This window comes from Egretta garzetta, unplaced genomic scaffold (genome assembly GCF_000687185.1).
Source record: "Egretta garzetta isolate BGI_Z169 unplaced genomic scaffold, ASM68718v1 scaffold480, whole genome shotgun sequence".
In the NCBI taxonomy this organism is placed as follows: Eukaryota; Metazoa; Chordata; class Aves; order Pelecaniformes; family Ardeidae; genus Egretta; species Egretta garzetta.
Window position 1 is genome coordinate 138593 of NW_009258312.1, and position 21428 is coordinate 160020.

The 21428-nt window shown below is 36.1% G+C and overlaps 1 protein-coding gene across 1 annotated transcript in view; it reads right to left on the reverse strand.

Annotated features, from left to right (window-relative positions):
* Positions 1 to 21428, reverse strand: part of LOC104126726 (contactin-associated protein-like 2) — an 838919-nt gene that overhangs the window by 112035 nt on the left and 705456 nt on the right. Inside the window, exon 10 of the mRNA XM_009639331.2 lies at positions 6453 to 6624. Within this exon, the coding sequence (XP_009637626.2) occupies positions 6453 to 6624 (172 nt within the window). The remainder of the gene's footprint in view (positions 1 to 6452; positions 6625 to 21428) is intronic.

The following is a 21428-nucleotide window of genomic DNA, read 5'->3' on the forward strand; positions in this document are numbered from 1 at the left end:
GGGCATTGTGACTGCTGCGTTGCCGGGTGCTGGCACTGTGACATGGGGGTGACGGGGCCCCCCATGCGCAGCCCCGCCTGATGCCCCTCTGCCCAGCCTCCTTTGGAGGAAGGCCCTTGGGTTCTGATTCACATTAGGATCTTCAGGATCCAAATCCTGATCTGATGTCAGTTTGCTTTACATGCTCCTCCTCCTCAGAAGTACACATGTGTTTACTGTCTTAGCTTTTGTTTTAGCAAGATAATGTATTTATCATGAACAAATAATGCACTTGCTCTAGAAAATTATTTCAGTAACATATTTTTCATAATGGAAAGATGGATTAATATTTATTAAATTTAAAATTAAAGAACGTTTTTGCCCCTCTTTTTTCAGAGTTTATCTAGGATTAAACACAAGACAAAGAACAGCTGAGGATTTTGGATATTTCAGAATATTTAGGCATCCAGCTACAGGATTATATATAACCCACACAGTTACTTGAAAGAGTCTCACAAGAATGCTGTTAACTATTGTAACCAATGTAATAGAAGTTAAAGTGAATAAAGAAAAAACCAAAAACATGGCAAAGGATAAGCATAAATAATGTTCAAACCATCTGCATTTCAAACTATTCTAACTTTCTTAAACAGCTGCTGATTACACTATTAATTTATTTAACAGTCTGGGTCATTAGTCACAATGTTCCTCACAAGGAACCTCACAAGTTTTCCATCTTCTCCCCATGCAGTCCTACTCCATCCCTTGGTGCTGCTTTTCTGTTGTTGTTGTTGAAGCTTCCACGATCTAATCAACATTATTTTATTTTTTTTTGAGTTTTTAAGCTCTTTCATCCAGACTCTAAGGTGATTATAGCCCTTGCTTAAAACTACAGAAAATAAAGTATCTTCTTTCTCTCACCCCTTCCATGAAAGAGCATGTACACCCACTTCAGATGTTGGTTCCCTGCACATACTTCTGTTTCAAGTTCTGTAAATTAACACTTTTTAGGATTTAAGCAGGTAATACTTAATGTATTTGACTCACCTATCTTCAGGTGGAGTGCAATGGTGATGAATCCTAAAACTCTGAAAAAAACTATTGGTTTTTTCCTCCTCAAGGTACTTCCTAGCTTTACTAACACAATTAATGCAATAAGCATTCTGTAAAATGACACCCTTACTTACAACAGAAACTGTGCCCTTCTTTGTCCATTTCAGACTTCACTTGATTAATTAGCTGTTTGCAAAGAATTATGGCTATTTGAATCATAACAATTGTCAAATATTATTTCCATGTGCAGCTTACATTATTTTTTTTTTTTGGAATGACCTAGAATGGGCATTTTTGTATTTTAAAAACCACTATCACATTGCAAAGAACTTGATTTTTTTTTACTGTAGCACTCAAGGACATGGCACAGCTCTGGCTGCCATAAGCTTATGTCCACCTTGTAAGATCAAGAAAGGAGTAGGGTGATGTAAGATAAAGAAGAATCAAGTGTAAAATACTTTTCTGAGGAAAGTTTGTAATAAAGTTCATGCAGTTATTGTCACCAAAATGCGTGAAATCTGTAAGTAAGGTTGTTTTGAAGTGATAAAACCAGCTCATAACAATTCACTTGACCAGCATGCGGGCCCAAAAGGTTATTTAAAAAAATTGCACTTGTGTTACTCTCTTGGGGAGCTCCCTTTGAAATAATGACAGCTGGAAGGTCCAGCCAATTTCTTGAGGATACCCAAATGCTGCACAGACATCTTCTAGTCAAGCAACTGTTATTACGTAAGTAACTTATCTCTAAAAGAACGTATATTTTAATTCTCATTGGACTCACTCCTTGTTAAGTTTTGGAAGTTATCCAAATTTTTCCAGCTGCATGCAAGGGAGAAAATTTGTGAACACATGGAAAAAACCAATCCATTCAATTTGTTGGTGTTTGTCTTGCCTCCCATTTCCCTATTTTTACAGTCTTTCTCCCCCCTTTCTTTCAATGTGAGAGAATGGATATTTTTTTTCATAGTAAAAAAAATTATTGCAGGAAAATAAGATATACTATGAAGAGAAAGGTAATTAAACCATACCTATTTTGTGGCCAGCTCTGTAGAATTTGTAACCTTCCAGCTGTCTCTTGGACTGTGTTAAGTAATATGGCAGTTGTCACACTCTGGTACGTAGGAGACAAGTGCCACAGTATTAAAATCACTGCAGCTGTCATCTGAACTGCGACCTATGTCACCTTTCTGGACTGAGATGGATTATGAAGTAAATGCACTTGAATCTCTCTTGTTGAAAGGCAGCTTTCATCTCCATTTCCACATCAAAAATTTTTATGGTTTCAAAGAAAAGTGGGGGGAGGGAAGTGGGAAGTGGCTTCCAGCCATATGGCCAGGAACATCTGCAGGTCATGGTATGGTTTCAGCTCTTCCCTAGTCCTATTTTACTTCCTTTTTGTGAATTTGTCTTGGGAACAACTCAACTGTAAAGGAGGTTTTTCTTCCAGTTGGGGCATTGGTGTATCCTCTGCTTCTTATGCAGAGTACTACAGGATGATGCATGTCTTATTCCTCACTGTCTGCCTCACCACTGAACTGGCAGAAGGAAGGGAAGAAGAGAGAGGACAACCAGAAGCCTAAAGTCTGTGTAAAGAGCCAGAAGTGAAGAATTTTAAGACTATTTGCAATGATGGTTTTTAATTAAAAAAAAAAATAAAATAATTCTGTCTTGCTGCCAGCTACATTGTGGACATTTTCATGCACCAATATGCTTGCTGTGTTTTGTTATTTAAACTAATTATTTCAAATTCTGATTGGAAGTCACATAGTCTAGAGAATGTGGCTGTATGGGATTAAAGCTGAATGCTGGCACTCTGTCAGACAGTGTATCACCACAGCAGGTGAGCAATAATCACCCAGAAATGTTCTGCCACATGAATCTGATTACTTACATTAATTCTTTAATGTAAAATTATTATCAAAAATTGACATCTAATTCATTTCACTGTGTTACAGAGGGAATCACACAGTTTATGCATTCATAAAACATTAGAAGCAGCTACATGAAAATTCTTGGTACTGTGTTTTTTTCCCCATTTCTGTCATTTCACCTCTTATGGTACACAGAGATTTTTGTTAAAATTGGCATATGTTCTGCATAATCTAAAACGACAGATTGGACACTATATTTTGAATCATTTTAGTATCTCCTCATTGTGATTTCGTGATTAAAATCTGTAATTCTAGCCACAATAAAGTCAGGCAAGCTTTAGCATTTTCTGAGACTACTGGGATAAATTGGTTGTGAGTAATAATTCCTGTTCAATGTCCTGTGCTAAAATCCTAAAGTACAGCTGTACCATCTGGACTGTAACAACAAGTTAGTTTGTTAATGATAAGTAAAGGAGGTGTATAGGGACCTGTGCAGTCACAACCAGTACAGCATGCTGATCACTGTGACAACAATGCAACTTCCATTGCTAATACAATTAAAGTTAATTAAGATACAGAAACAGGGATCATTATTTTTTCTCAGTAGCATTTTAACTGCCTGTAATTACTATATATACACCTGCATGAAATTATGTGCATTTATACTATTTGGCCACTGGTAAAAAAGGCGATGTGCCTTAGCTTTGGTGTTCTCTTTTAATAAGATCTCAGCTTGCAGTCTTTGCAATAGCAAAATGATCATGTGAGGAGGGGAAGACTAAAAATAAAAAGACACTGCTTCGACACTTGTATCTCCCAAGTACAAGTGTAATACTCTAACATGGCTCTTCTAATGCCTTAAAAAAATACTGGAACTAAATTGCAGAAATATTTTCCATACTGGGCAGGTGTTTAGCTTGGCAGAACCTGGGACTTTGGAAGCAATTACCTCCAGGCAGGTGTAACATGAGAACTCACCACCCTCAGTACTTTTTGTCACGTCCTTACAGAGAAAACTGTCCCCTCCTTACTATCTGCGCTGGCTAGCGATTAAAAATGTCACCGTTTAAAACTTCACATTTTTTTCACTCAACCAAACGGCTAAAGTCTGCATCAAGAATAATTCAATGTGACAGTGTATCGTTTCACCCAGTGGGGGTCTTCACTGAAGTGTGGCTATGAAAGCAATTTCCCTGCTGATGGTGACCAAAACCTTTATGATTCAGAGCAAAAAAAGTTTAAAAAAGCAGAAGCATCCCAGTATCACAGCCACAAGTATCTTCCCGTTTCAAGTGAAATGAAATTAAGCTAATATATAGCACATGGTACTTGGGTCCTTTAAAAGAAAGCCACATATAAAAATGTTATATATAGTGGCATATTGTAACAGAAGTGCTTGTAAACTCTTATTTGCAGATGTTAATAAGACAGCCATGAAAATCCAGTCAGATCTAAAGCTTGGCATTATTGCTTCTTAGCCAAAGAGTTTGTTTTAAAGTGCAAACAAAAAAGAAATAAACTTGATCATGGGAAAACAACAAACTAGATTACATCTCAATCTTTAAAAAAACGAAAACCAATGCTAAGAAAACTCTTTGGATACTATTCTCTTTTCCTGTGATTATGCGATTGTTACTCTGCTTGCAAAACAATCTTCTAGTGCTTAGAAAGCATAAAGATAAGACATATAGTTTTAATTTATATAATGGGGATGATACCGGGGTCCAAAGTGGCAGAAGAGAGATACAGAGAATACATTTTCTTACATAGAGAGAACATATATACATAAACATATATAATATAAACCACTGTTATTTATATTAAAATATATTATAAATACAAAAGGTTTTTATATATAAACTATATAAAATAAATATATCATACATGTTGAATATATAAAGCACAACAATATTTAATATAGCAAAAGGTATTTCATATAATCACAAGTATGGCATATGGCATTGTATTATAATATACGAAATATCTTTTGAAGCTCACTTCAAAAGTAAGCTGCTCAACATATAGGAAGCTTTAAGTCTTAGTTTTCCAAAACGCATGTAAAGCTCTGATTCTAATTAACTTATATTGTAAGTTAATTGTAATTACATTGTAATACCTTGCAAAAGCCTAATTCTGATTAACTTCAGTATGATGACGGTATTATTTCTAATAGGTCCTGGCATAAGTGGGATCAATACAGACTGTCACGTAAGCTTAGACTTACCCACTGGGGAAAAAGCAGAGACTTAATTAGATGTATCTTCACATCCTTTCTTCCAAGTCAGTTTACATTTCCAAAAACAAATATTCAAAATAAAAATAAGCAATTCAAACTACCAAACAGTAACCACAGGAGGCCTTTCTAATTTCAGTTGTATGTGAGGAGGTGGAACAAACTTCTTCCCTATGACAGCAGCTCTTCACTTTTTTTCACTGACTTCAACCCTTAACAGGTCCAAGAGAATCAGCAACCTAAAGTGGCCTGACATGCCAGAACAACGTACTGGTACGCCACAAAGCATGCTCCTTAACACTGACATTATTGAAATGGTGTACTGGGTCTGACTGGGATGAAGGTACTAAGTTAACCTTCTTCGTAGCAGCCCATATGGTGTTGTGCTTCATAGTTGTTGCTAAACCAGTGTTGGTAACAGACCACTGGTTTGGCTGCTGCTGAACAGGGCTTGCACAGCATCAAGGCTTTCTCTCCACACCCTCCCCCATAACGCCCCGGAGGATGGGGGTGGGCAAGAGGTTAGGAGGGGACACAGCTGGGACAGCTGACCCAAACTGACCATAGGCGTATCCTATATTGTACAATATCACGCTCGGCAATAAAAACTCCAGAAATGGAGGAGGAAGGGGAGCTATTTAGGGTTATGTGCAGCTTTTGCTTTTCTTATTAAACCACCATTCTTATTAAACTACCATCTTAATCTATGAATCTATTCACCTTCCTTCTGTTTTTCTCCCCACCTCCTGGCAGAGAGGAGCGAGCAAAATGTAGGGCAGGTGTTTGGTTACTGGCCATGGCCAACCCACCACAACTTGTTCAGGTCAAACTGATGACTACATTTCAGGAAGAGAAGGCATTTTTGTGAGACCAAAGCAGTATGACATATTTCATTTTTTTCACAGTAGCATTTATCTCCTTGAGACTCTCTAAACTTACAGTAGGAAATTAAAAGCACATGCATTTCTTTACCATAACTATGATGATCTTTGCTGATGATATCCAGAGTGACTCAGCCTGTGGAAACTAATCCGTCTATTCAAGGCAGCCTTATTATTGACCCGTGGGCTGAATTTGACTTAAAAGAGCTTTTCACCTCCTCCTCTGAGATTGGAGATGTGCTTTCCACTGCACCCTGCACAATCTGCAACTTAACGCCATCATCTCCATCATCTAAGCACTGCTAAAATAGCAGGACTGCCTTGACGTGATCACTGGCAGTGTCAGAACTGCCTTTTCAGTCTCACTGTATATTTTCAGAATATGCAGGACATGTATCAGTGTATGAGAGTATCAGTGATGCCTCTGCAACTTACCTGTCAATAATGGCACACATGTCAATGGTGACATTGGCAAAGCTTCCCAGATGGCCTTGCTCCACTGCATGCAAATCCACCAGCTGATCATCCACGTGAATAAACTGCATGCATCCTTGAAATGAATGCTGAAATAGCGAGTGATCTGAGTCGTTCATCTGTACAGGAAACCCTGTAGAGCGGCAGAATAAAGAGCATTATTAACTTCATATACTATTACTCAAGACAGTATTTTTTCACAAGAAAAGACATGTTTTCTAGTTGGGGGAAGAAAAAGGCAAGTTGGGAAGGAAATATTACACAGTTATTGGATTACATTGCAGTGTTACTGATTTAAGTCATTGGCAACTACTTGCAAGAAATTATACAGTACAGCTGATGATTCTTTCATTAATTTTTGTCTACCTGACAGAAGTCTTCTGTTACCCTTCTCTTCCCCCAGCCCCCTATTGCTCTTTCTCATTACTTCTCTCTTCATACAAAGAGTAAGTGAATAGGAAAAGCATTCATCTCCTTGCTATATTTTAGGAATCACTTTCCCATTTCTTGGATTTTTCTGAGAAAAATGTATTCCATGAAGTGAATTTCCAGTTCAGCTTTCTCTAGAAATAGGCTTCCCGGGCAATGTATACTTGAACTGGAAATGTTCTGCAAACTTAAAACTAGCCCTGAAATCTAAAGCCCTGGCCTACTTCTGAGGAATCTGAAGGCGTTCTGTAGTATTTTCATTTTTCCTTTGAATACGTTCATTTGCCTGTATTTCTGAAGATGGTTTATAAGAGAGGAGAATGAATTAGTGTCATTAAACATATGATGCACTACTTGTTTATGAGATCTGACTTAAGAATGAAATATCATACTAGACTTTGAATCTCTAATTAGAGATTATTTTGTATCCCTATGTGAAACACTCAGACTTTCTTTGAAATGTATTGCAAATTCTATTGTGACAAGAAGACAGTTTTTCTTCACAGATTGTGAGAACACCTCCTCGTTATGTTTTGGGTTTTCCCTATTGGTATATTTGTAAGTTAATGATGGGCTGGTGCTTGTATGCAGATGGTACTTGGTATTTTACTTCTTTAAATGAAAAAAATACACCTAATTTAAAAAAAAAAAACCAAACAACAAAAACCAAATCCATAACTGTTATCTTAGATATCTAACTGGCAGTCCATATTGTCTTCAACTAGTTGCATGGGTAGCTGCCAAATCTAGTAATCAATAGAAAAAGTGTTTAATCTCAAGTTTGACAGAGATTTTTTTGTCTGCATGGCATTTCAAGCATATGTCCTGGATCCTTGCTATGCAAAATGAGAGGAAGGAAACAAAATTCTTTACTTGTCAGTATAAAAAGCAGCACCGTATCGGTCAAGGGTCAAGTAATCTTCAAATTTTCTATGCATACCATACAGAATTAAAAGATGTTATAATAAACCTACAGAACAAAACTCGATTTCAGTGCATAACAATGTACTTAGATTGAATATACAGCTGGTGTTTCATATGTTAATAAATAGGAAAAGACACTAAAAGAAAAGATCAATACACCTACCTACCCAAATTCAGTCTAGTATTTTTATGCTTGTTTCAGTCAAACCAGAATGGGGCCCTTAGTGTGAAGTGGAACACAGGCAATAACTTTGGAAAACTAGAAGTTTCCTGCTCCAAGAGCATGAAATAAACTAAAGTAAACAAACTGCAGGAGGGATGAACAGCATGAGTTAAAATGGAATATTTTTTTCATTTCATTGCATCTCTGTAAAGCTACAGAAATTCTCAAAAAAGCACACACACATATACGTTCTAAGTATTTGAAGGAATATGAGACCAGTACTGAAGGTTTCAACAGCCATGCGTCTTTAACTCCAGTCATAATTCTGTATTAGGGAACATGAGGACTAAGGGTGAGGTTTGTCATTGGGATCCCATGTCTAGTAACTGTGTGAACTGTGCTGAAAATAAACATGACCTCAGAGTCTTCCATCTTGGTGGAGTGCTGTGATGGGTTGACCCTGTCTGGATGCCAGGTGCCCACCAAAGTTGCTCTATCACTCCCCTCTTCAACAGAACAGGGGAGAGAAAAATATATCGAAAGGCTCATGGGTCGAGATAAGGACAGGGAGAGGTCATTCAACAGTTACCATCATAGGCAAAACCAGACTCAACTTGGTGAAATTAGTTTAATTTCTTACCAGTCAAATCAGAGTAGGATAGAATAAAAGAACCCCTGAATCTTGAAACACCTTCCCCCCTTCCCTCCCGTTTTCCTGGGCTTAACTTTACTCCCGAATTCTCTACCTCCTCCCTGCTGAGTGGCACGGGCGACCAGGAATGGGGATTACAGTCAGTTCATCACATGCTTTCTCTGCTGCTCCTTCCTCCTCAGGGGGAGGACTCCTCATACTCTTCCCCTGCCCTATTATGGGGTCCCTCCCGCAGGAGACAGTCCTCCATGAACCTCTCCAACGTGAGTCCTTCCCACGGGCTGCAGTTCTTCACAAGCTGCTCCAGCATGGGTCAGTCCTTTCCACATGGTGCAGTCCTTCAGGAACAGACTGCTCCAGCGTGGGTCTCCCATGGAGTCACAAGCCCTGCCAGAAAACCTGCTCCAGTGTGAGGTCCTCTCTGGACAGGTCTGCAGGTCTTGCCAGGAACCTGATCCAGCGCAGTCTTCCCACGGGGTCACAGCCTCCTTTGGGCATCCACCCGCTCCAGTGTGGAGTCCTCCCCAAGCTGCAGGTGGATATCTCCTCCACCACGGATCTCCATGGGGTGCAGGGGGACAGCCTGCCTCATCATGGTCTTCACCATGGGGTGCAGGGGAATCTGCTCCGGTGCTTGGAGCACTTTCTCCCCCTCCTTCTGCACTGACCTTGGTGTCTGCAGGGCTGTTTTCTCTCACATCCTCTCACTTCTCTTCTCTCTCTGGCTGCAGTTCCTCAGCAGGTTTTTTTCCCTTCTGAAATGTGTTATCACAGAGACGCTACCACCGTCACTGATTGGCTTGGCCTTCGCCAGCAGTGGACACAGGGAAAGCTTCTAGCAGCTTCTCACAGAAGCCACCCCTATAGCCCTCCAACTACCAAAACCTTTCCACACAAACCCTATACAAGAGCAGAAAGGCAAACCAGAATAGGAACTACAATTTTTCTCTGTATAACTGCAAAGAAAGATATCAACTTCTTGAATGAGGCATTTTCTAATAAATTAATCCTTACTTTTGCCTTCATTGTTTCATTTATAGAAACACAAAGTTTGAATGCAAGGTAGTGCATTCTATCCCAACAAATGTAAATTACTAACCTAAAAACCCCAAATGTGTCTACCTATAGAGAGAAAAGCACACTTTACTAATGCTAGAGCTTAGAACAAGAGGATGTTTTACTTCTAGCACTCCTGGGGCACACGTGAGCCCTCTAGGTGAAACAGGCTAGCATTAATGAAGTCTCCTGTGGACTTTGCAGAATATTCTCTCTACATGTCATTCATACTATGATGAAAAAGTTTAACCAGATCTCACAAGACTTGGAAGCATTTTCTACCAGTGGTGTGAGTCCTGATTTGTTTTGTCTCTTCTGGAAATCTGGTCTTCAGCCAGACCCTCTTGCCTAAAAATATTTTATTGCCAGCTGTCTGCTTATTAATTAAGCAAGCCAGTTCTGGGAAAGCGTTGAGATTTTTCAATGTCTCTGTACACTGTCGTTCCTTAATCCTCAGTTAGATTTCATATTGGTGTATTGGCCTACCAGTTCTTGATGGGATTGAATTCTTCAAAAAGTAGCTTCTAGGACCCCTCTACCCAAGGAACAAAGAATACCAATACAGTACTAGTTCTCCTTTACCATGTGCCAGAGAAATTCTTCCTGGAGCACACCTGAGATTTAGATGTAATAATTTTAGGGTTATGTGACCTAGCTGTAGATATAGGTCATGTATAGCATAATAGGTTTTCAGAAGAAGTAATTATACGGTATTGTTTATAAGTTGGTTGCTGAGGAAAGAGACAGGCAGATAATACAACAATCTAGGTAAGAAAAAGCCCAAAAGATGCTTAGATGATAACAGCTGAGCAATTAGCTGTGAACAGACTATTTTCAAGCCACAATGAAAATTGCACAAATATTATTTTACAAGATATTAAATTGCTAGAATGACAGCCTAGAAAAAAGTAGAGGAAATACAGTTATGAAGGCACTGACAAAAGCAGAAACAGCAGCAAGGCAGTCTATCTTTAATAGCACACAGGAAAATTACTGACAGTATCAAGGGAAGAGTAAGACTACAGTATAATCGTCTCTTTATCAGCTTTGTTGATTCAGTGCTTCTCTCGGATTGCTGTGGACCTTCATGTGAACAACAGTGTACTTCTTTAGAAGAACTGTTTTGAGACACTTTTCCCAAAGGCTGGCCACAGAATTCGAAGGATTAAAATATATTTGGGCCTTCCACTTACTGATGGAAAATAGCTTACAGGTTGCAAGGTGGTGGTACCAGTTCAGTTACCCTTTTTCCTTTTTTTTTTCTTTCTTCCCTTAGATAATTAGAAACATGGTATCTTGCTTATTTTCAAAGTAATCTCCTGCAAAACATGTAGACCATGTCATTCCCAAATAGAAAGAATATCTGGCAGATTGTGCCCAAGCTCAGCTAGGGGGAAATATGCACATAGCTCACCTCGGTTCTCAAATCCACCTGGACTATAATTTCTTAAGGCATGAATTGAATTCACAGGGAATTATTTCAGTCTTAATAAATACCACAAAACATATCCTATAATAACATTTGTTTAAATAGCTAGACTTCATACCCTAGTTCAGATATCACTGCAGCAGAAAAGAAATTATTCCTGAAAATCTAAAAAAATTTCTATATTCAGAAAGGAAACTACTTATTAGTATTCTCAGGTACAACTCTTCAATGAAAAAAAGACCTGCTGCAAACCGGGTTCTATAGTAATTTATTTGAAAGTTGATGCTGCAGACTTTGCTTCCCTAAGAGCCGTACTAGACATTATAAACCCAAGCATATACCCACTGACACTAAAATTTCATAAAATGAACAATGTCTTGGTGGTGGAAGAGGACAAATATAACTATTGCATGGGACTGGTTTTACTGATTTTGTCTTTAGACAGAGGGAAGATGGGATTGATGTCTCCTCCAGCTCCATGACTGTATGAAATGTGACAACTTCTCCCCCTTTATGGTTCTCTCCGAAGTTCTTCTGTAGATTGGATAAATGTTTGCCTAAATATTTGAGAACTGAAATAAAATATTCTTGTCTTCTGGGAAAAAGAGCTTAAATATCATTGGCAGGGTACAATAGCATCTGAAAAGGAGGAGCATAAGGGGAAAAAATAAGTAAAGTAGTCTTAAAAATACACATAGGGGCTAAAATTGATACTTGTCCAAATCACAACAGAAATAAATCAGGTATTATTTACTCAATGCACAGATAATTTTCCATCTTTTATTTGACACACTGTTCAACTTCCCGTGCATGGTGAGTGGCTCAATTGTGCATATTGTTGATTTTACAATGTCAGTATTTGTGTGGGCTCATAAAAAAAATACAATAAAATGAATTCAGTATTTTGATCTGTTTGCATTCCAAGAGCATCAGAAATTTACCAGTACAGGAAATGTATGTTTCTTTTCAAAAAAATAATAGCAAAAATGGATCCTCTTGCTATCTTGGTGTTTAAAAAAATGGATGAACAGCAAGATTTAATTTATTTTCTTGCAAATAAATGTATTCCAAAGTCCTTATTTTGAAAAGAACTGATGTAAATGGTTGGTATTTTATAAGAGCAGCTTATTTTATGCTGAAATGGAACCAGCAACTCCTCTTGATGGAAAATGTGTCTTATATAAACAAGTGCTTCATTTTTTTATGTGGCTAGAGGTTGCTTTTTTGCTTTTTCTTCAGAAACCACTTGATTTTGCCAGTTGTTAAACCCTTCCAATTCCTGCCTACTTCAATGGACTTTGAGAGTAGTCAGCCACTTAAGACATAAATGAAGAGTCCTCAGGAAAAGTAGAATAAAAAGACAAACAAGTCCTCAGGAAAAGTAGAATAAAAAGGCAAACAAGAATATTTTACATACATTTTAATACTTTACTTAGAAACTGTCAGTGATCAGAATAAATCAGGATGCTGAGATTGTAATAAAGTTAATATAACTAACACAATGAAATGGGACATAAATGAAAAAAAATGAATATATTGTTTGAAAAACAGTTCACTTATTATGAAGCATTTAAGCACAGTTGTATGCTCTGGTGTTTCTTAGTACAAAGATAATTTTGCCTCCTGGCAGAGGAACAGTTAAACAAATTAATAAAATATTTTGGGTATCATCTGGCAAATTAAAAATAATTAAAATGTGTTCTGTTGTTTTTAAATGAAGGTTTTATTACCTTTACAAGTGAGTTCCCATGGGAAAAAAAAAAACTGATTAATGCATGGCTGAAGCCCTAAAATATGAAATCAGCAAGAATTCTGTTTGAAATAAACTTAAAAGCTATCCTGATCTTCCTCTATAGGCAAAATTCTCCTTCAAATAACTGGAAAAAAGAGCAACAGTAGCAAGTTTCAATCATCACTTTCTGACATGGAAAGAAGCAGTAAGAATGACCATTATTACCAGTCTTGCTTAATTTAAGTCAATCTAACACTTAACAATTTCTATCTTATTTTATTGGATATGATAGAAAATACAGAAAGCCACATAATGACCAAATTGCAGCAAATCTGTATACTACACTACCCATATAATACATGATATTCATAGGCTTTCTATTTTCTAACAAAGAGAATAAATTTAGACCACATTTTCAAAGTTACTGCTTCTTCACTTCTATGGAAAATCCCCCATGAAGATAAAAAATGTCTAGAGACTTCTGGAGATAATTATGCTTAGGGAGATACAAGCAGCATAAAATACTCAATCACTATTTACTGCCTTTAAGAGATGTATAGTGTGGAGATTATGCTGTTGGCATTAATTGTGCGATCTCCTTTGCTGCTCCTACATGAATTTATTTTGTATTTTTATGTACTGCAAAGTTCTGGCTACAGTATCACTTAGGTGAATTTACTTTAATTGAAAATAGTGGTATAGAAGTTGTTGGACCAATTCAGCTACAGATTCACATGATTTGCTTCAACCAACTTCCACCTAAGAGATTTATATTTTAATCAACTTTTTTTTTTTTTTTTTTCAGGACGGTTAACAAAGGTACCAAAATGAAACCATTTAGTGTTGAGTGGCTAACCACCCAAGGAAAATCACTGTGAACTACAGTTTGTATGATCACAATATATCACTTTATGGTAAATTGCACCAGTTTGGAGCTGAGTTTTGGTTCAGGTATCTTAAAAATGCTTTTTCTAGTTTCATGCCATTCACTGCATATTCTCCAATATTCCAAATTTTCTCACTTATCTCCTACTGCCCTGTATCAACTATAACCATGGACGGTACCAGACTTCCCAGAGATTTACCAAGAAAACAGAATTATCTCTTGGTTGCAAAGACTTTGTTGGAGCTTTGCTGCTAATAAATGCTTTTACATATTTAAAAATTGAAAAGCGATCTGATTTGAAGTGCATTCAGATATTCAGTGCATCTTAGATATCTATTCTGACACTTCTGTTAGCATTAACTTCCAGGTTTTGAACACTTTAAATGTGTTTTCCAGACTTCCAAAACTACCTTAAGCATGTTAATCAATGGTGATAAGTATATTACCATATGGATGGTTTCTATAGGTTGAAATTAAGGATACCATTAAATATGCCAGGTGGGTTTAAAGATCAACATTGTTGCTCTTATTTGGGCAAACTAAAATATTAATTGGATATTTAAAGAGTTATCTTAATAATATTTTTTATTTTGAATGGCTTAGTTTTTCCTTGATTAATCATATTTTTGTTCTAAATTCACATAAAATTATATTATCTGAGCAATGAAATTAAGTACATTAGGTTCTATAGGGCTTAATGGAATCCTAATAAACAGTCACTAAATTCATAGTAAAGGCTGTCCTTATGCTTATTAGATTCTTATGCAAAAAAACCCCACAGTAATTAATTTTAAAATCTTAGCATCACGAACTATAGAACCAATGGACAATTTTTTACCTATTCTCCAACATTTTCAGTTTATAATAGCTGTAAAGACATGTGGCTCAAAAAATGTACCATGGTACTTTTCTTATCAGTTGCACTTTTTACTATGTATTACATGAAGACAAGATGAAAGAAAGGGAGGATAAAGAGGGAAAATCACGCAGTCATTCTGATACTTTAAAAGTAAGCATAGAAATGTGATTAGTAGTTCTTCCACTTTTTAATAGATTATGCCATTTGCTTGCATTATGAGATATTTAGAAACTGTTCGAATTACATACCCATTTGGGCAAACTAGATAGTTTAACTTAAACTAAATAAAGTGTTACGCATCTTTAACTCAGTGGTAGAATAGAACTTTGTACTCGTTTTTTCAGGTGGTCATGATTTAAACAATACAGATTGCCAGTAGATTGTCTTTCCAAATTTAGAAAGAAATAAAAAAGAATCTCTACAATGCAAACACTCACATTTTCTCCTTTCTCAATCTGAGCTAACTTATCTGCAGCACATAATTTGTACCTGCAGTTCAAGTAAAAAGTTATCAACCCTGAACTGTTATAAATGGAAAGCACTCATATACCAGCACATATTCAACCTATATCAGAAAGAAATCCGTATAATAAAACAGAATGAACTCCAGTCAACAATAATACCAACAAAATAAATGTTGTTATCTCCATAGTTATTTAAAGCTATTATGAGTGCAAACTTTTCACTAAATGGAAAGAAACAAGTCTATTTGTCTCTTACTCCTAAGACTTGAATCTTAGAAAGAATCACAATTTTGTTATATTTTTTTAAACTTAATGTGCTCTCTCAAAAAAAGATAATAAAAACTATCACTTTAGAAACTGGTCTTTATCTTGCACAATTAGAAAATTAAAGAAAATACTTCCAGCTGTTGGGTTATGGTGTATTTCTACTTTCTCAGCTTGTTGAACCTTCACTCTATTACAAGTCTGCTCACTCAAAACAAGGTATGTGTACAGTAGAAAACTTGTAGAAAGTAATATACAGAAATTACTTTAACTTCAATATCCTGTCTTTTTTAATAAAAAAATAAACCCGAAGCAATTTGTTTTCAAAGAAACTGAATGAAACTTTAAACCGAAACCACAAAATAATCTCTTAAGAAGCATAACCCTTAACATTCATTCTTTCTCCCTGTACTAATATCAAGTCCAAAGGAGCCAAGCAGACTTCTTAGAACACCATGGCTGTCTATTCAAAAGCACAGCAGGCATAGCAGCAAAGGCCTTATATAGTAGTGACTCAACATAAAGTCAATAGGAGTTTTTTTGAATAACAAGTTACAGGACTTAACTGTGACAAATAGCATTAGGCTTATTAAAAGTTCTCTTGAAAGTGCTTTAAGATGCATGATAGTATATATTGATTGACTCACATCTGAAAAGAAAACACTATTACTTAAAGGAACTGTGCTTATTTCCTTGAAAGAAGATTTAATTTTTGTTTTCTTGGAAATATACACTGGAAAGTACACAGTGAAAATAATGTCATTGATATGCCATATCCAAGATGGATTTCCTCCTACTGTAATGCTGAATGATTCTCACCAAAATGACTGAAGCAATTCAGTGTGTTGAGGAAAGCTACGTAAAGAATAATACAATACAGTTGCCCAAATCTAAAAGAAATCATATATTTTCACATTTTGTTTTGTTCTTTGATGGCATATTTATACTCTTGAAGTTTCAAAATAATTATAGAAATTATGATGGATGAATTTTAAAAGATTTATTCTAAGCAGGAGCCGAAGTGAGACTTCAGGGTATTTTTGATAAGTGCCAAATATTAAAAACATTTTTCTGTTTAGGTGTTTTTACTACAGAGTTGAAACTCTAAACAGCCTAATGCATTTGCAGTTACAAGGAGTATAGAATGCATCTGAGGGAAGTGGCTGATAAAGTAAAGGACAAAAGAAGACAAGAAAATTACATCTAAGCTCTGTGTCTCCTACTCCTTCTGCTGCTCTTTGTCTCACAATCACAAAACCAAAGTAAAATTTACTTTGAACCAATAAGGAAAAGAAACAACAACTCAACTGAGGACATGTTCTGAAGACATTGTTATTCAGCTGGCAAAACAGGGATGCCTTTCTCCGGTCCTTTTCCTTTCCTCTCTGCTGTCGTGAGCCAATGTATGCAAACAAAAGCTCCATGGCAGCTTTACCAAAACCTCATGCTAAAAGGTAAAGTGCAGGATTTAGGGGAGAGTTACATTGTGTAATACCGGGGTTACTTTGCTTTAATTTGGAACATCAGGATTTTTTGCAGTGGAGATAAAGGAAAGATGAAGACCGTAAAGGTTATTACAGAGATGCTGGAATTTGAGAGTTTGGGATAAGCAAGCAAATGGATATCTATGGAAGAGAAGAGGAACCAAAATATTTCAGGAAGAAATTAAACTAAAACAAATTAAACAGCTGAGAACCAGAAGGCTTAGATGGTTATTAAGAACCACTACCTTGCACGCTGACTGAACACACCCATCTGATTCATAATTTCGTATCTTAGTGAAATAACATTTAAAGATTTGCTTGATCTTGAAAAGAGACTAAGATAAACACAATTATTTTCTCTGATTATGGCTTGGAGCTTCTGAATTTATTTAAAGTGAAAATCCATCTTTCTGTATTTTGCATCTAAAGTGATCAGAACAGCAAATATGCATAAAGATATGAACATAAGAGAATAGAAAATACGACACTTAGCACCTCTTGGTAAACTAATAAAGAGGCTTAGAGAATCTAAACTACTTCACTGTCTTCATGTAGGGTTTCATGTGGCTAAAATCATAGATACCACTGAAAAAAAGAGGAATGTTTTTACATTTGCAGTTTAAACCCACAAGTCCTTATTCAAGAAAGCATGTAAGCACACACTAAGCCCATGTATGCAGAATATCAATATAAAAGGCTTACTCTCTCAAATTGTTTATCTTCCTGTCTTGTAGGTAGCATTGTCTTGATAACATGGCTTTAAATAGCACAGGTGACAGAGCACAGAAGACTAGCTGCTACATCCTATCTGACTTCATTATCAGCAAATTTTATCTACCTTTAGAAGATGGTAAGTAGTGAAGTCCTCATCACACATGCCATTGAAAGCTAGCCTTAAACATAATGACTCAAACAAATTATGCAGACAGGTTGCAAATGACTATGTATATAATTTCTAGGCTCTGTCAAATCACATACACTGAGCTCTAACTTTTTTTTGCCTCTTTTTTCCTTTTTCCTTTAGAAATTTTGTAAAACCTACTAGGAGAATTTGAAATGAAAGTGAAAAATTGGAAATATACCATTTCCAGTGTTCCTCGGAAATAAACAAGAGGCTTTCTTTTATTGCAGAGATCAGTGTGAAATAGATTTATGAGCCAAAAAACATATAATGTTGCTACATATAGAAACACGTATTTACATTTCACTCTTCATTTTCAGATAGACTCCCGTCATCAGAAATCAATGTGCTTGTGCACACCACCAGTCACAGTCAGGTTCTATTTCTATCTGTCTACATATAGTATATTTAGTTCCCATGTGGGTGACCTGCCAAAGTCAACTCTTACAAAGCTGTGATTTGTGGATAAGAATGCATGGGGAGATTGTGTAAGCAGGAATATTTTGGTAAATTTTTATGTTCATTGCAATGTTCATAAAGGGAAAGAATTAATTAAAGTCCACTTTTAATCTGGGACACCAACATGGGAATATTTGTGCTCAATTTGCCTCCCAATGTCTGATTGACAAGAGTAAAAATGAAAGAAAAAATGAAAGGGAGAAAGCAGGACATTGCTAGCATCAAGCAACTGTCTACACAGCAATCATTAGCAAGATAGTAATTCTCTAAATTTGACTGAATAGTGCATCTGAAGAAAATTAATTTTGGCAAGAAACCTGATTTGCCAATCATTAACGTCTAACACTAAAATCCAAGGACACTTAAGGACAAGGAATAGATGTTAGCAGACTCTTATTTTTAAGACAACAAGGACAGAGAAAGGCAGAAATTGATAGCACTTGTAAGAACAGAAAGTCAGAAATTTCTTGATCTGGACACCAGTTAAGAATGATCAGATTATACTGTTTGAATGACTTTGTCTTCTGTAATCCAGATAGCCATTACAGACACCTGAACTCTTTTAGAAGAGCCAAATTATAATAAAAAACTAGTTAATTTCTTTTTTAAAAGTTAGGTTTACACTCAGAATTAATTTAGGGGTCTCCAATTAAGCCATTAAGACGGTGAAGGCTTCTGTGATTTATAGGCTAGTCATGACAGTTTAATAAAGAACTTTAATGCAAAGGTCTTGCCAAGACCTATCTGAATGAGGGCACTCAGAGGCTATGTAAAAACTTAAATCTCACACACAAGGCTTACACACATGCATATATATGCATATACATAAGAGAATCTGCACTCAAAAAGTTCAATTATTGTAATGGATCTTTCAAATATCCATCATTACAGTCATGTAAAGATGGGTGTTCATAATTCAAAAATGTGAAAAATATGTACACAATTATATTGGTGCCAGTCTTCAGGAAAGAGAAGAGAGCTTTGTCAGTATGCATTTTTATGAGCCATGTCAACAACTAGATTGCACCAAATTGATCTGATTGGCAAGGATAAAAAGCAGATATTTAGATAATTTTGAAAGACATTAAAGTCTATCAAAGAAGGCATTACAGAGAAAATATTGGATAGCAATGATCCCAAGTAAAAATCAAATTTAATTATTAGAACAATAAACACAATGATACAGATGGAGATGTACTACCTGCTCATTTGTAAGCCCACCACAGCTATCAAAGTTGACACTGATGACTTATAAGCAGAATCTGTTATTTCACTACATCACTGCATTCCTAATGCATATTCTCACAAGTTAAGAAGTCACATCATTCAGTTCTGTCACTTAATTCACAAACAAAAGATAAATAAATATTCTTATACATACAAGCCAAGGAACACTTGGCTGGAGAGTGAAAGGCAGGTTCTCCACAGGCCGTGGAAAGTGCATTATAAGAATTGTGTCGCTCCTGCTCAAGAGAAGAAAAACTTTGGAAAATATTATAAATATTTGAAACCCAGAAAGTTACATAAATAAACTACCTTGATGTATAAATGAAATTTTAACTTAGGTAATTATAGCAAAAAACCAAAAATGTTAACTGCCCAATTTACATTACTACGATATTGCTTTGTAATACAACACTGAAATCAGAATTGTATTTATAGAATGCAAACATTACCTTTAAGACAAAAACGTGCAGAGATGTTCCCTATGTATTTTTCCAACTCTTTTGTCTTCACAAATATTTGCAAGGCAGCAAAGCTATAACCAATATTTACCTCGAAACCATTCAACCAAATTCTTGAATATAGCTTCCTATGCCAATACCATCTCCCAAAATACTACTCATATTCTGCTTTTCAACAAGGTAGCTTTTTTAAGTTCAGTACAACAGATGTCCATCTGTTATACATTTACACATATTACATATTTATTTCGTCCCCTCCCACTTACACACTCTATTTTCAGTACCATGAGTAGATTAGAAAGAGAGACTATTTTCAAATCATTCAAGGAGGGAAACTCAGGAATGACTTAGCAAATCAGATAATGGGTAAAGGTATTTATAGCGTTGAAAATGGAGTTCAATAAATTAATGGAAGAAATTATATGGCAGCTTAGGATGATTTTTTTAGCTTGATTTTCAAGGTTATGATATTGTAAACATTTCATGTGTAAATTGTTGATATTCCTGAGGAGAACTGAAAAAAAGTGTATTGCTGTCTGTTCACATGTTTGTACCATATTTATATTGTACTAGTACAATGATTCAGGGCTTCTGTTGGTTACCTACAAGGGCATATACAGGTTTCGACTTTTTTTTTAAATCCTTGATGTATCAATAGACTGCCAATGTATTTTCACCCTTCTGTGAAACACTGAATTGCCACAGCAAGGCTGAATCTGACACAAGGAAGGCCAATGCTCCCTGAGGTTTTAAATTCTTGAGTGACTGCCCTTGACCTGCTCATTTAGCACGCTCAGCTAACTGGAATGGCAGATACCTCTGGAGTGGCTTAAGGTATTCTTCTGTGGGTAAGATCTATTCACCAGGATGGGTGGCAAATTTCAAATATAACAGCGGCTCCTGCAGGATTAAGCCATTGGTGCTGACTCATGAGCTTTCCAATTCTTTTCCCATGGCTACTAATATTCACGGCTTTTTAATTTGCCCTGTGATCAAAAGTCAGGCTTAGGGTACTGGGAATTTTCTGGTGGTAGACGAGCATATGTAGAGAAAATGGTCCGAGAAGTGTTGGACTAAATATCTACCACATGGTGTTGAGGGAAACAGAAGACAATGATTCTTCAGCTCTATGTTTCTAAGCCATATCTGAGATACAGTATCTGAAAGTGCAAAGAATATTTAATAATGACTATACATTTTAATGATTTAGACTTTTCCTTCCATTCAAATCCTGGAATCTAGACCACAAATGTTCAAATTTAAGATTCTGTGCAGAGAAAATATACCTTAATCTTTTTAGCACAAGTAGCAAAACATGAGGAAGTTTTCAAAGATGGGTTTTAACAATGTAGCTGTGTCTTGGCAACTTACAAAACTTGCTTAAAATTTTTGCTGATGCTAGTTTACCAAAAATTAACAGATATTTAGCTTTTATTCTCTGCCATTGTAATAGTAGTCCTTTGATAGAATAAAAATTGAAAGAATATGCAAAAAGTCTTATTTTAAATAAATTTACATAATTAAGTTTGATTACTTCTATTTCCAAATAG